Source organism: Wasmannia auropunctata, unplaced genomic scaffold, assembly GCF_000956235.1.
Source record: "Wasmannia auropunctata unplaced genomic scaffold, wasmannia.A_1.0 LD334199.1, whole genome shotgun sequence".
Lineage (NCBI taxonomy): Eukaryota > Metazoa > Arthropoda > Insecta > Hymenoptera > Formicidae > Wasmannia > Wasmannia auropunctata.
In genome coordinates, this window is record NW_012028691.1 from 1 (window position 1) to 13349 (window position 13349).

Genomic DNA, 13349 nt, shown 5'->3' on the forward strand with positions numbered 1-13349 from the left:
TTTTGGAAGACGGTTTTGTTTATCGTGCTTACTTTTTCATTTTTACAGCAATCGGACGCTGCTGATCGTAACGCACTTCAAAAAGTTTGGAACGTTGTTGACAATAAATCGTGAATCCGCCGTGAATGGTTACAGTAGCGATGTATTCACGATAAAGTAAGTAATAACGTAATTGTAACAGTTACATAATTGTGATAACAATACAGTGATCATAATTATCGTAATGTAATTTAAAGTATGAGTTTAGTTGAATAGGCGGTTTAAAATGATTAGTCAGAATTTAATTTGTATAAATGATTACTTTATTAACTTTATTTGAACGCATACAGAGCATCGAACTAGAAGATTTGAGAGAAATCATTTAAAGACCGTGTCTATCTAATATGCGAACGAAGATTGATTCGAAAAACCATTGCTTAAAAGGCTGAAAAGTTAGTGCTATTTGCGAGAATTCGGTTATTTTCGAAATGCTCCGATCAGCTGATCGGTATGACATACAATGAACGTGGGGTGGGAGGGGGGACGTTGTGAGTGCATTAATACATAGTTTAAGAATGAGATAAAGAAAGTCAGTATTATAGCAAAATAAAATTCGAGGCACAAGGAATCCGGATGTAATCGCTACAGTTATTCGAACATAATGTACCTACAACACTTTATAATTGTTTAATGCGTTACATCTGTTTAATAAAAATTTCCAGGACAATCTTTGGCAGCGACAACAATGACGTTCATCTAGCCGCCAGATACATAGCTCAACAGATTAACATTGAGAAACCATTACTACTGTCAATAGCACTGAAAGATTATGACCTGGAGTCTTTGAAATCCATTGTCGCTGCTATAAATCAGATAAAATCATGGTAATGTAACATTAGTTGAAACAATGAGTTTGATCTTTGGTCAGCTTGTTATCGGCCCACCCGGTAGTGGGAAAACAACATATTGCAATGCAATGTCCAAATTCTTGGAGACCATGGGGAGAAAAGTGGCAGTTATTAATATCGGTATATTAATTCAGTTGCTTCCTTTCTGTATGTGTGACACAAACGCAAATGATTGTGTTACATTTTAGATCCGGCAAACGAAAATATGGAATATACTCCGGCGGCAGATATATCTGAATTAATTAAACATGAAGAGGTCATGGCGCACTTAGGACTTGGACCAAATGGTGCTTTAGTTTATTGCATGGAATTCTTAGAAACTAACGTCAATTGGCTTATCACAAAAGTTTTGAATTTAAAGGATCATTACCTTATTTTTGATTGCCCTGGTCAAGTGAGTCGTTTCTCTTAGATTATTCCTTTTTTTTAATTTGATTAGTGCCAAATAATAAATTGTAATAATTAATGCGATAGGTTGAGTTATACACGCATCATAAATCAGTGAGCCAAATTGCCGAGAAATTGAACCAGAATTTAGTGAGACTATGCAGCGTACATCTTGTGGATTCGCATCATTGTAGCGATCCTGGTACATATTAATATTCATTCGAACTAATTAAATAAACGATAAATTATTAATTTCATTGCTGAATGTAATCGTTATAATTTATAGGAAAATACCTGTCCTCTCTAATTCTTTGCACAACAACGATGCTACAAATAGGTTTACCTCATGTAAACATTATGACAAAGTTTGACGAGATGAAAAAGTTCAGCGATCGCCTAGCATTCAATATAGATTTTTACACCGAAGTACTGAATTTAGAGTATCTCTTGGAACAGTTGGACGAAAATCCCTTTACTGCAAAGTAAGTTAAATATAGCTAAATGAAAATATTTCACTAAAACCGAAAATACACAGAGTACTTTTACACGTGTAATATTTCACAGGTACAAAAAACTTAATACTGCGCTAGTATCAATAATCGAAGACTACAGTCTCGTTAGTTTTATACCGTTGGACGTTACTAACAAAGCATTGCTGCTGCAAGTGAAGAATGCGATAGATAAAGCCAATGGGTACGTTTTCGGTGGTAATGAACCGCGAGACGTTCAAACGTTACTCGCATGTGCGGTAGGGGCAGTCAGTGAAATTGAAAGGATGTCAACGATGGATGAATATTTATAAGCATTCTCTCACGTTAAAGTAATTCTAACATACATCCATATTAACATTTATTTTTGTAAGAATATCTTGCAATTTTTATTATGTTTATAAATAATAAATGCCATGCAGTTGATAAAAGAGCTCTTGTTACATGCGTATTTTTCAATCCAATTGATTTACGAAAATTTGTGCCAGGTCGTCGTAGTCGTAGACCCTTTTTAAAAACGTATCCGTAAGTTTTAAACCGGAAATTGTCTGTAAGAGAATAATATTTAGTAAAGTGCGTCAAAATCCCCGCAATCCCGGTAAGTAAATCACTCACGATAATGCCTGTGTCCAGTGTAATGAAGCAGAGAGGTATGTCCATGGAAGCTCCGGGTTTCAGCGTGCCAATTGTTGTGTCAGACATCCCGCACCAAGCTACGGAGTCATTCGACTCTAGGCTGAGTAATAATTCCATACTTCTTTCTCTGTGCAAAGAAGTGAAGGAATGATTATTATATTCGCAATAATTCTACTTTTGCACCTTTGCATTGCACAATCGCACTTACGATGTATTTATTATATGACATGTGCAATTAACTGGTTCTTCAAGATAAGCCTTTAAAGGAATATCCTTTATGATAACCTTCAGATCGCCATTCTCGGGTGCCTGTGACAAACGTTGGTGCGTAATTTTATATATAATCGTACTCGTTGAAGAATAATTCAACATACCATTCTCTGCAATTGACTCGTATGCCGTCTTCCTCTCTCTCCCAAATTGCTCCTCCACACGATGTCCAATTTGCCAATATTTGTAGCATTTTGCATCATTTTCGGATCTTTCAACAAGCTCGACTGTGGCTTTAAACAATACAGATATTGCCTACTGCAGCCCGTATCTAATAGATTTACACTTCCGTAGATAGATTCTCCCTCGTCGTTCGTATTCAACGTAGTCACTAAAATACGACGTGTTTTTTGAGTTTAAGACTCTTCGTCAACGTTATAATCAGTGTGAACTTACCACTAAATAAGTGGGACGATTCAAGGGCAACTTTCTCTAAGCAAATTGGCCCAGCTGTTAGATTCTGTATTTGTGCCTCGAGATATACCTCACCTGACTTTAAAAAATATTATCATGAAAACGTGTTGCCAAAGTAACAAAATAAGAACATTAATATATGTGGGAATAAGTATACACATTTTGCGACGCAAGCCGACGTGTTACATAAATCAAGAGTTTTTTGGAGTTAATCAAGAAAGCAGCCAGCATTAATTAGTTTATGTTTTGCTTAGTTTCATCTGGCTGAGCTTTTCTGATGACTAAAAGGAAGTCGCATATCGGAATCTCGATCAGCACGAAGGAATGAAAGAACAGAGACGGAGTAAATTGTTGATAGAGAAAGTATGACATTGACAACAATAGTCACAAAGAGATCAGCATTAAGAAATTTGCGAATTAAGCGTGTGACGAGTTTCAAAGTGAATTACAAGTTACGAATTGTGAGTTGAAAACTGTGAGTTGCAAGATTTATGATCGAAATGTAAAAATTAGATACATTAAAGTTATTTCCTTAATTTATTATTAATCTGTGCATGAGTTATCCTAATATCCCACATATATAATAGCATTAATATAACTGAAAATCTAAATATTACCTCTGCATTATAAAATTTGGTCTTCACATCCAACGGCTTAACCACTTGGAACTTAAAATACTTTCTAAATGACAGCGGGGGTCCGATCTGATTTGTATAAGACACTTCACAAACTAATCTGGAGATACAAGAAAGATATGTTTTCCGTTTGAAGGTAAAAATAAATTCTTTTTATACAAGAAACTTATAAATATCCTTACATATGTGTACCTATTTCTTTAACCTCATGATGAATAACTTCATCCACCGTACTATCAGGTGCTAATTCTTTCCCTTCTAGGTTATTGCTGGAGAGTGGAATTACTTGTGTGCTTGTTTGTAAATCTGCCTTAAAAAAATGCAGAAACGTACAATGTTAAAAAATATAAAATATAACAATGTAATGTCAAATAAGATCGTTATCTTAAGACAAATTCCTATGTAATTTGAACTTACTTTTACAGTTACATTTTTTACCACTTGATTACTGCCATTATGAACACATAGGTAACTGGAGAATATCTCTCCTAAATATATATTTCTGAAATAATAAACATCACATTCAATATTGTAGAAACACCGCAGGCTGTGATTTGTTGTGATTAAACGTAAAAAAAATTCCTGGTCAAGAAACATACCCAAAACTTTGAGGCAACACCATAAATTGCCCTATAGCGAGTGCCTCCATGCCGTGCAATGTCGTGCAATCGGTTTTAAGTTCGTTGTTTAACGTATTGCCTGGTAAATCTGTAGAATCGCACGTGACAACCATGGGACTAGCCAGGGTGGGTCGTGTCAATCTCATTACTGCAGAAAACAATTTGCAGTTTCATTAACTGATATAAAGAATTCTCTTCCGTATTATTTATTTGCATTAGAAAATTGTTGCACGCACATTAAAATGACTATACAGTAATAGTTTGTAGTTTAAAATAAGTTCAAAAGCAACATAATTCTTACTGCTTCGCGACACATTACCTTTTAAGGCTAGCAAATGTTCACTCTTCGTCTTGACTTCCATTTTTTTTGGATAAATCACGACAGAAACGTTAAACAACAAATACACGCCAGGATTAAATTATCTAATAATTATGTGTATATCACTGTCATCATGTCAAGTCAACGTCACTTCAGAAACCTAACCTCGTTATCTTGTATCAGCTGTATCAGATGACAGATGATCTGTTTCTTTGTAGATGCACTCACAGAGTGCTGTTACACTTAAAATGAAACAGGCACATAATTGGACGTTAGATAGAAAAAGAGAATAGATGAAAAAGTACAAAAATTCAGCTGCAAAGAACATATTTGTCAATAACTCGAAAAAGGTCGATTGATCTATCAATTAAAAACGATTAAAATTTATTCGATATATGATTTAAAATATTGTTTTAAAGCAAACATTATAATCCTTTATTTTTATAAGAATTGTTAGAATTAACAATTCTACAATAGTTATTTATTATTTATGATGCTATTTTATCGAATTAATTTGACATCTTTGCATATAATATATGTATATCGTATTGTATATAAAACAATTTTCAACGTTTTACAATTTATTATTGGCTTTACAAAAAATTCGTTTACTAAAAGGAGAATGAAAATGTAGCACCAGTTGTGTTCCAGTACTGTCGCATAAACTATAATTTATTTAGATTACCATTAAATTACCACATAGTTTTTTCAAAAAAGTGGAACCGGCCTGTAACAATATATATAATTAATTAACGATATATATTAATTATATACATATATACATATCCTTTAAAAAGTTTAAATTGATAGTTTCCGTCGTTTCCGACGATTCCGTATATTAACGTTATCTCAGGTCGATATATATCTTTATTGAAGAAGTCGAGAGAATGCGCTATGGCTACCGGATGAGATATAGTAATGTCGAAGGATTTATTTTGCAAATATGAACTTGTATGGACTTAGCGGGCCACGTTGTAATCTGTCGTTGTAATCACATATCTATTGCTGCTTTGTAACACGCACTTTTTCCGTCCTCTGGATCTAGATATTACGCCCGCTAGATGCTACTGCCGAAAAGATAACCTCTCTTGATAGTGCATTGAATTTCGGGGAATCGTGCCAGCGACCGGTGGATTTGCTAATTGTACGCTATATAATTATCGTTTTATGTTCGCGCGTTACGTAACTGTCCCTTCGCCGCGATACTGTTATTTCAAGCCGCTCGAACCCCCGTGATTCACCCTCGTGCGTTCATTCCACATGACGTATATTTTGCATGTACTGTAATAGGTGTGTGGCATCTGATCTTATACCCTTCTTCGTGTATTTTTCAGCGTATTTGTAAAACGGGCGACTATGTTGGATCAAAAAGTAGTAGCGATCTGTTTCTTCGTGGGCTTCGCCATAGTATTTAACTTTTCCCTTCATCGCATCGAGGAGGGCTATGTGGGGGTGTACTTTCGAGTGAGTGTCTTGCTTGCAGACAACAAACCTTTCCTCAACTATCTTCACAGGGTGGTCTCGTCCCTTTTAACTGAATGAATATTTGTCAGGGTGGCGCGCTACTGCCTTACGTGAGCAGTCCAGGATTTCACATGATGATACCATTTCTGACCACGTATCGTTCGGTACAAGTAACTCTGCAGACAGACGAGGTGAAGAACGTGCCATGTGGAACCAGCGGCGGGGTTATCATCTACTTTGATCGTATAGAAGTTGTAAATATATTGGATGCAAACAGTGGTAAGTTGTGGAGCAGATTTTGAGAATGTAGTTGTATTGTATATTTTGTTAACGTAGCTATTAATTTTTGGCCCTAGTTTACAACATGGTGAGGAATTTCACAGCGGATTACGATCGCACTTTGATTTTCAACAAGATCCATCATGAATTGAATCAATTTTGTTCTGTACATTCACTACACGAAGTATACATAGATCTATTTGATCAAATTGATGAGAATCTGAAGACTGCACTTCAAAGAGATTTGAATGAATTGGCGCCTGGGCTTAGCATACAAGCTGTAAGAGTAACGAAGCCAAAAATTCCCGAAGCAATCAGGAAGAACTATGAATTAATGTAAGTGACTATTCTATTAAGTTTCTTTAGGATTCAATTTTCTCTTTATATTTTTTTAGTTTATATATAAACTTATTTTCACACTATATATCGATCTGTCCAGGGAAGCAGAGAAAACGAAGCTGTTAATATCTACGCAACATCAGAAAGTAGTGGAGAAAGATGCCGAGACCGATCGCAAGAAGGCCGTCATTGAAGCTGAGAAGGAAGCGCAAGTTGCAAAAATCCAATATGGTCAAAAGATTATGGAGAAAAAATCTCTACAGCAAATGGCTGCGATAGAGGACGAGATGCATTTAGCAAGAGAAAAGAGCCATTCGGATGCCGAATTTTACCAGATAAAAATGCAAGCTGATGCAAACCAGCTACTTTTGTCCAAGGAATACTTAGAGCTCAAGAAGTATGAGTCATTGGCGCACAATACCAAAATATATTACGGACAAGACATTCCAAGAATGTTTGCATATGGAAGCTGTTTAAATGATGCCGATTGCAGGTCTAGTGGCAATATTGAACAGAAGAAGTTGTGAGCAGTGAATAATGCTACAATTTGTATCTTATTTTTATTGTTGTTATTATACAAAATGAAACGAGTGAATTGAAAAACTTTGAAAAATTTACAACTAGTTGTGCGCTGGCACATTTTTTTCTATATAAAACAGTACATTATATATATACACACGATTTTAGAATTCCGGAGTGTTACTTATTTCTCCAACCGTGAGATTAAAATTTTGTGTGCGTGTATGAATGTATTTATTAAATCTATGTAGATAGAAAGATACACTACAAATACAAATACATGTTGTCTTTTATTATAAAAAAAAAAACTGTTCATGTCTACGATACAGCATTATGTGATAACTACACAATCATTAATAACATAAATAATGACTGTATAAAGAAGAATTATTTAGATTAAATATCTGAAGTAGTGAAAATTAAAATAAAGTTTTAGTTTCACTACAGTTAAGTTCCAACGATTATTTTCATAACGATTTTTCTTCGAAGAAATTTGTTTTTTGAAATTGTTTTCTTAAATAAAATGGGATATATTCAAATTATACAATAATTTTCATTACATTTTATAGTTATGAATCTTTTAAAACATTTGTAATAGTTGTGTGTTTATGTAAAAAAAATTTTTTTGTAAAGCTATACATAAAGCTATATTATGATTGTTAAAATTCACTCATTTATATCCCTTTGATGTATTATTAAGGAATAAAGAAAAAATAATATTAAATTCAAAGATAAATAAATTTTGTTTATTTAAATACATATATGTAATATGTTATCGGTATTGCATTTTTTATGAGAAAAATAACCATTTTTCAAATTTAGAAATAATGAATCGGACGAGATGTCATTTGATTTTTTTACGATGTTCTCTCGTTTTACGCACATGGACTTTGGGCTCTTCCAGCGGTAAGGATTTAACGTCGCTTATATTCTGATTTAACGTCCGTAATTCTTCCAGCGCTCTCTTAGCCAATTTCCCTTCTGGCGTGGTCGGCGGTTCCAAAAGAAGCATAGTCAGAGCTTTCTTTAGAAGATCTCTGGCTTCTTCCAGTTGACAAGCCAACTGCGTTGAAGAGATCTCACGCGCAGAATAAGATCGATTCGCCAATATTATTATAGGCAAATGCATCTCGTACAACATTATGCCTAAAATCGATATTTATAATACTGTAAAATTTTTCATAATTGTATATAAAAGTAATTTTATAAAATTTAAATATCAAAATATCTTCTTATTTTTTCCAGATATTTTTAATTTGTTAGAAAATTATGCAGTATATAATTAGAATCAAATGAACAATAATTCCTTTTACCTTTTAAACGCGATATGCCCGGTTCTACTATATCTAAGACATTATAGACTTCCTTGCACGTATCCAACATCTTTTGCACAACCTTTTTCTGAGGATTGGGAGATGTTATTTCTTTTCTACAGGCCGTCAACAATTTCTGCTTTAAAGACAATATTAGAAAATGATTGGTATGCAGCGATCGGGATAATTTTTTAAGCAAGTCATCTATTCTCTAAAAAATATATTAAATTACTGTAATGATTATGAAAAAAAATATATATATAAAATTCTAAATATATTTCTGATTTGTAAAGTCACGAACTTTTATGTCAGCGTCCTCCTCACATTCATCGATAAGTGTTCTACATATGTTCAACGTAGCTCTGATAAGACGACCGCCATAGGTCCTCTTGCACATCTGGCATTGCCATCGACTGCGCTCGTACGGATCGACGATGGACGTATCTTGTATGCCTACGAATCCTTTTTTACAACGCGGGCATAACACGCTACTCAAATGCGACTGCAATTCGTATGGGTCTGTACATAGAGAGCATTCGCATTCGAAGTACTTTCCCTCTCGAAGATGATCTTTCCTGTCAGCCGTACCCTGATTAAATATATTGATATCGTTATATAAAACAAGGAAATATATTTTTCAAGTTCACATATTATTGTATATCATATAATGATGAGAATCTCTTTTAGATCTAACGATGATAGAAACATCTTTTTAATAAAAAGATGTACTTTTAATTAAATCGTTAGATAATATTGAATGCAACCCAGATAGCATCTTGAAAACGTTTCTGAGTGGTTAAAATGTCCATGCGAAAAATGTTAAAAAAAAAACGTTTCTTTTTTGGTAAAAAAAAAAAACGTAGAGAAATATAATCGAAATATCATTTTTCCTCTACCTGAAAAAGTTTGCTTGAAAAGAACGAATGCGCAGATTTTTTCACAAATAAAGGAACAATGATATTTCGATTATATTTCTCTACGTTTTTTTTTATCAAAAAAAGAAACGTTTTTTAAAACGTTTTTTAAGTGGACATTTTAACCACTCGCTCAGAAAAGTTTTCAAGAGTCGGTTAGGAAACTTTTCTGAAACGAATACGTGCTACCTGGGAACTTTAATTGAATCGTCGAGCAATATTGAAATCTTAACAAAGAATTATTTAGTGAAATATTAATTTTCTTATATTTATGTAAGTAAAACTGACCAGCAGCGACGAGGTATAATTGAAAAGGATAGGTTCGTCCTGTTTGATCGTCACGCTCGCGTAAACAGTCAGCTGGAAATTGTCGTCCACGGTGAGATGAGTGTTGCCCCTGCAGTCGTGAGCCATCAGAGTCGCCTCGATGTATAGACCTCGTAGAAGAAGACCGTCAACGGCGCCAGGTGATCGCAACTCGAAGGCATTCACATCCAAAATTGCGCACAATTTCTGCATTAACTCCGTGCTCGGCGGCTCAATCTCAGTGGGCACGCGAAGCCTTCGGATTGCCTGTATCACGTAATAGGTACGTATACCGCACAATGGGATCATCACCCAAGTAATCACTGAAATCATTCTCCTCCTCATCACTAGATTAGGCACCGGTAACACCATGAAATATATTTAAAATCATTTTCAAACACTACATCGCCGAATAAGTCATCCTTCGCGATGCTAATATAGGTAATATCCAAGAGAACGGTTCACGAAAATGCATTGCGACTTATATGACTACACGAACGATTAAAAGATCATCCGATGGTCGAGAATGAGACGTATTAGACTGCAGAGTATAAACTCGTAGGCAAAAAAGTTACAGAAGCACAGCAGTCGGGATATAAAATTACACGGAAAGAACAATTTTGCTGAATCCAGATCTGAAAATAACTTTTGTTCAATAATCAAAATAATTTTGTGCAAGTCAAAGTGATTGCTAGAATATCAAAACGTTTTATAGCAATGCTTATCTGTTTTAACATTCCAACAAATTATTTTGATGATTCAACAAAAAATTCTTTTCAGATCTGTTTTTAGCAAAATTTTTAGATCTTTCAACAAAATCGTTCTTTCCGTGTACGCTTAATATTTACAAAGTTATCTTCAAACACTACATCGCCGTGTAAACCATCCTCCGCGATACTGGTAATATAGAGGGAACAGTTCGCGAAAATGCATAATTGCGATTATGAGCACACGAACGATTAAAAGATCACCCGATCACTCGGCAGGTTGAGACGTATACTAAGTGCAGAGTATAAGCTCGTAGGCAAGAAGGTGCAGAAGCATCGCAATTCGCAGCCGGGATATAAATAATAAAATTACATTTAATATTCACAAAGTTATCTTGACGCGAGTGATAGAAAGGAAAGGTGAAGCGTAGGAACGAATGGTATATAAATGTAATATGATATACGAAGAAAAGTTCGCACCACCAATATAAGCATAAGCGATATAAAGAGTAACGGCGCCCTCCGTGAATAAAATATTTTTTTTCTTTTACATATATGTATACGAAGAAGACAGAAAAGCTAATACAATTAACGATACTCGTTGCAGAATATTAATGGGCATATCACGCCGAAGGACGATCTGTTGATCCGCCGTATCACATAGAGAGATTCACGCAGAATCCAGGTGGATTAGATTAAACGTTCAATACATGTAAAAATCTGATTTATGCGAAACTCACATCTACGACATTGACTTGTCTGTCCCTCCAGACGGGCGTGTCGATCCTCTTATCCAAATGAGTCTCCATACAATCTATTTTCTCCCACACAACTGAATTCTTGTGTTTTATTATCCATAGCCGCAAGGCCAGTAAAATTCCTGCCGCATCAATTTTGCTCTCTGCCAGTAGATCTCGATTGTCTCTAAATATTTGACATTCTTCAGTCGTGTGATGATTCGTTCGCACCTTGAAAGAAAAAAAAAGAAGATTAAAAATGCTACTTTCTTTGAAAGTGTCGCAGCATTACGCAACGCAGCGATTTTCAAACTTTATTTTTGTGTTCTGCTTGGATGAGCAAATGTCGTACAATTCACTGGTCGCGTACATTTCTTACGAATAACTTTGCTCGTAGGCAAGTTTAAGTTTTATCAAGGATATCGTGCGAAAATGTTTCTTTCTTTCATGCGATAACAAATTCTTTCTCAGACGTCTCTTAGAGAATCGCCGATGTAACGTGCTCCACAACTTATTGTTACCTCGCATGCTACGCTGCACAGCGGTGCAAAGTTACATCTGGAACAAACGTATCTTCCCTCGCTAATTTTTGGTAACGTGCGCATACAGGCAAAGCAGAAACAATCCTTCTTGTACACCATCGGACCGACCGCGATCGGTTCCTCTCGAATTATAACTTCTCCCGCTGCTATGTTTTTAGCTGTTACGAGATATCTTTATACGAACAAAAGATATATAATTTTTAAAAATAATTACGATGCAAAATTCAAGCTTATATAGCGCAAATGTATTTACTTTGTAAAAATAAAAAAAATGTCAAATTTATTTTAAGGCTGAAAGTATATAAAAAGCGTATAAAAAATAGCATAAGCATATAAAAAATTAATTTCTTTGTTTTTGTTAACTCTACACTTTTTGTTGATTACAAAATTACTTAATAAAAGACAAAGAAAAAAATAATTACAAAATAAAAAGTGTAATAATAAAATCATAAGCATATTAAAGAATTAATTTCTCTTTTTTGTTATCTTTACACTTTTTAAAATTATTTAATAAAAGACAAAGAAAAAATCAATTATAAAACAAAAAGTGTATGCAAACAAGACAATATTTTTAAATGCGCACAATTTGTGCTTCGTGACTTTGGTCGTATAATGACAATAATTATACGATAGTTAATACGTGAATAAATTACGCGAAGAGACATATTAGTATTATGACTGTACCTTCCAAGTTTTTTCGAATGCGCAACCTTATACTTCGCAGTGGGCGTCATATCTCCAGATAACTTCCTTCAAGTTAGCGATTGCCGACCCGTAACTGGCATCGGCAAGCAGGCATCAGTAATATGAACCGTCTTCCTCAGGCACTCACGCGACGCGCTGTATTATTAGACACCGCGTGGCATCGCGCGCAATCTGTAATGTTAGTACGGAACGTGATGCATGCATTGGCAGTTACAACGTAACAATGCAAATTTCTTTATTTTTATTTAACAAAACGTCAAATTTAATTAATCGCTCTAGCAATTATAATTATTACAATAAGAGAAAGTAGATGTCTAGTACTCTTTAAAATATCTCGTTGAAAACTCATAATACTGAAAAATCTTAATATGTAAATTTTTTGCACACATACTTCATACATTTATTACGTAATCAAAAATATTGCATAAATATTTTTCTTTATCTCCTTAATTTCCATTCTCTTATTATAATTCTCTATGTGAAAATAACTAAATAATAATCAATACGTTATAATTTATATTACATTACTTTTTAAATTAAAATATTTATGTGTATATTTAAAATATTCAGGATATTTTTTCTAAGTCATTCTATTTTTGATTTTTGTTATATATTTCTTTATACATTCATTATTGTAACAAATTCCTGCAAATTAAATGTAAATTTTAGATACAAAAATTTTAGATACAATATTTTCTTCTAGTTGCTTTATGAAATCATTTTTCTTTATACGTATTTCTATATATGTTTATTATTGTAACAAATTCTTGCAAATTACATGTAAACATTTTTAGATAGAATTTTCTCTTCTATTTGCTTCATGAAATCATTTTTCTTAGCAAATAATTAAGCAAAATATAACCAGACG

General features: G+C 34.0%; 4 protein-coding genes and 1 long non-coding RNA gene across 13 annotated transcripts; 3 read left to right on the forward strand and 2 right to left on the reverse strand.

Annotated features, from left to right (window-relative positions):
- Positions 1 to 18: 18 nt before the first annotated feature.
- Positions 19 to 2195, forward strand: LOC105459250 (GPN-loop GTPase 2). Of its 3 annotated transcripts, none has more exons than XM_011705115.1 (6): positions 19 to 156; positions 702 to 1007; positions 1076 to 1281; positions 1362 to 1476; positions 1561 to 1756; positions 1839 to 2195. In XM_011705115.1, exons 2-6 carry the CDS (start codon positions 887 to 889, stop codon positions 2074 to 2076), a joined length of 876 nt encoding a protein of 291 aa, XP_011703417.1. In that variant the 5' UTR covers positions 19 to 156; positions 702 to 886; the 3' UTR covers positions 2077 to 2195. The 3 variants fall into 3 exon arrangements, with proteins under 3 accessions (XP_011703417.1, XP_011703419.1, XP_011703418.1); XM_011705117.1 differs by having other exon boundaries at positions 702 to 863; XM_011705116.1 differs by lacking the exon at positions 19 to 156 and adding an exon at positions 320 to 431.
- LOC105459249 (trafficking protein particle complex subunit 13) lies at positions 2127 to 4741 on the reverse strand. Its single transcript, XM_011705113.1, has 10 exons — positions 4657 to 4741; positions 4317 to 4485; positions 4135 to 4219; positions 3900 to 4027; positions 3700 to 3817; positions 3065 to 3161; positions 2773 to 2999; positions 2607 to 2707; positions 2378 to 2525; positions 2127 to 2310 (listed from the first exon to the last, which is right to left on the reverse strand). Exons 1-10 carry the CDS (start codon positions 4697 to 4699, stop codon positions 2218 to 2220), a joined length of 1209 nt encoding a protein of 402 aa, XP_011703415.1. The 5' UTR covers positions 4700 to 4741; the 3' UTR covers positions 2127 to 2217.
- On the forward strand, positions 4439 to 4851 carry LOC105459248. Its single transcript, XR_975657.1, has 2 exons — positions 4439 to 4519; positions 4657 to 4851. It is a non-coding gene; the product is annotated as an uncharacterized LOC105459248 (long non-coding RNA).
- A 628-nt stretch (positions 4852 to 5479) lies between these two features.
- Positions 5480 to 7565, forward strand: LOC105459251 (erlin-1-like). 5 transcript variants are annotated; one of them, XM_011705120.1, is made up of 6 exons: positions 5480 to 5571; positions 5702 to 5800; positions 5991 to 6120; positions 6210 to 6399; positions 6477 to 6735; positions 6839 to 7565. In XM_011705120.1, the coding sequence occupies exons 3-6, from the start codon at positions 6013 to 6015 to the stop codon at positions 7263 to 7265; spliced, it is 984 nt and encodes a 327-aa protein (XP_011703422.1). In that variant the 5' UTR covers positions 5480 to 5571; positions 5702 to 5800; positions 5991 to 6012; the 3' UTR covers positions 7266 to 7565. The 5 variants fall into 5 exon arrangements, with proteins under 5 accessions (XP_011703422.1, XP_011703423.1, XP_011703420.1 ...); XM_011705121.1 differs by lacking the exon at positions 5702 to 5800 and having other exon boundaries at positions 5492 to 5571; XM_011705118.1 differs by lacking the exon at positions 5702 to 5800 and having other exon boundaries at positions 5501 to 5643.
- A 476-nt stretch (positions 7566 to 8041) lies between these two features.
- LOC105459252 lies at positions 8042 to 12647 on the reverse strand. 3 transcript variants are annotated; one of them, XM_011705126.1, is made up of 7 exons: positions 12461 to 12647; positions 11756 to 11948; positions 11238 to 11465; positions 9773 to 10057; positions 8872 to 9159; positions 8571 to 8706; positions 8042 to 8403 (listed from the first exon to the last, which is right to left on the reverse strand). In XM_011705126.1, the coding sequence occupies exons 1-7, from the start codon at positions 12508 to 12510 to the stop codon at positions 8102 to 8104; spliced, it is 1482 nt and encodes a 493-aa protein (XP_011703428.1). In that variant the 5' UTR covers positions 12511 to 12647; the 3' UTR covers positions 8042 to 8101. The 3 variants fall into 3 exon arrangements, with proteins under 3 accessions (XP_011703428.1, XP_011703427.1, XP_011703426.1); XM_011705125.1 differs by having other exon boundaries at positions 8571 to 8709; XM_011705124.1 differs by having other exon boundaries at positions 8571 to 8781; positions 12461 to 12646.
- Between the last annotated feature and the right edge of the window lie 702 nt (positions 12648 to 13349).

What these genes read in the sequence shown, in the direction of transcription:
- LOC105459250 (XM_011705115.1), top strand. Translation starts at nt 887, where the DNA reads ATGAGTTTGATCTTTGGTCAGCTTGTTATCGGCCCACCCGGTAGTGGG. An exon ending in TTTTTGATTGCCCTGGTCAA is followed by an intron (nt 1,282 to 1,361) that starts GTGAGTCGTTTC and finishes TTAATGCGATAG; the next exon opens with GTTGAGTTATACACGCATCA. An exon ending in GAAAATCCCTTTACTGCAAA is followed by an intron (nt 1,757 to 1,838) that starts GTAAGTTAAATA and finishes AATATTTCACAG; the next exon opens with GTACAAAAAACTTAATACTG.
- LOC105459249 (XM_011705113.1), bottom strand. Translation starts at nt 4,699, where the DNA reads ATGGAAGTCAAGACGAAGAGTGAACATTTGCTAGCCTTAAAAG. An exon ending in GTGTTGCCTCAAAGTTTTGG is followed by an intron (nt 4,220 to 4,316) that starts GTATGTTTCTTG and finishes TTATTATTTCAG; the next exon opens with AAATATATATTTAGGAGAGA. An exon ending in TAAAAAATGTAACTGTAAAA is followed by an intron (nt 4,028 to 4,134) that starts GTAAGTTCAAAT and finishes CATTTTTTTAAG; the next exon opens with GCAGATTTACAAACAAGCAC.
- LOC105459251 (XM_011705118.1), top strand. Translation starts at nt 5,600, where the DNA reads ATGAACTTGTATGGACTTAGCGGGCCACGTTGTAATCTGTCGTT. An exon ending in CCACGTTGTAATCTGTCGTT is followed by an intron (nt 5,644 to 5,990) that starts GTAATCACATAT and finishes TGTATTTTTCAG; the next exon opens with CGTATTTGTAAAACGGGCGA. An exon ending in TATATTGGATGCAAACAGTG is followed by an intron (nt 6,400 to 6,476) that starts GTAAGTTGTGGA and finishes TTTTGGCCCTAG; the next exon opens with TTTACAACATGGTGAGGAAT.
- LOC105459252 (XM_011705124.1), bottom strand. Translation starts at nt 12,510, where the DNA reads ATGACGCCCACTGCGAAGTATAAGGTTGCGCATTCGAAAAAACTTGGA. An exon ending in AGGAGGACGCTGACATAAAA is followed by an intron (nt 8,782 to 8,871) that starts GTTCGTGACTTT and finishes TATATTTTTTAG; the next exon opens with AGAATAGATGACTTGCTTAA. An exon ending in GGGCATATCGCGTTTAAAAG is followed by an intron (nt 8,404 to 8,570) that starts GTAAAAGGAATT and finishes TATCGATTTTAG; the next exon opens with GCATAATGTTGTACGAGATG.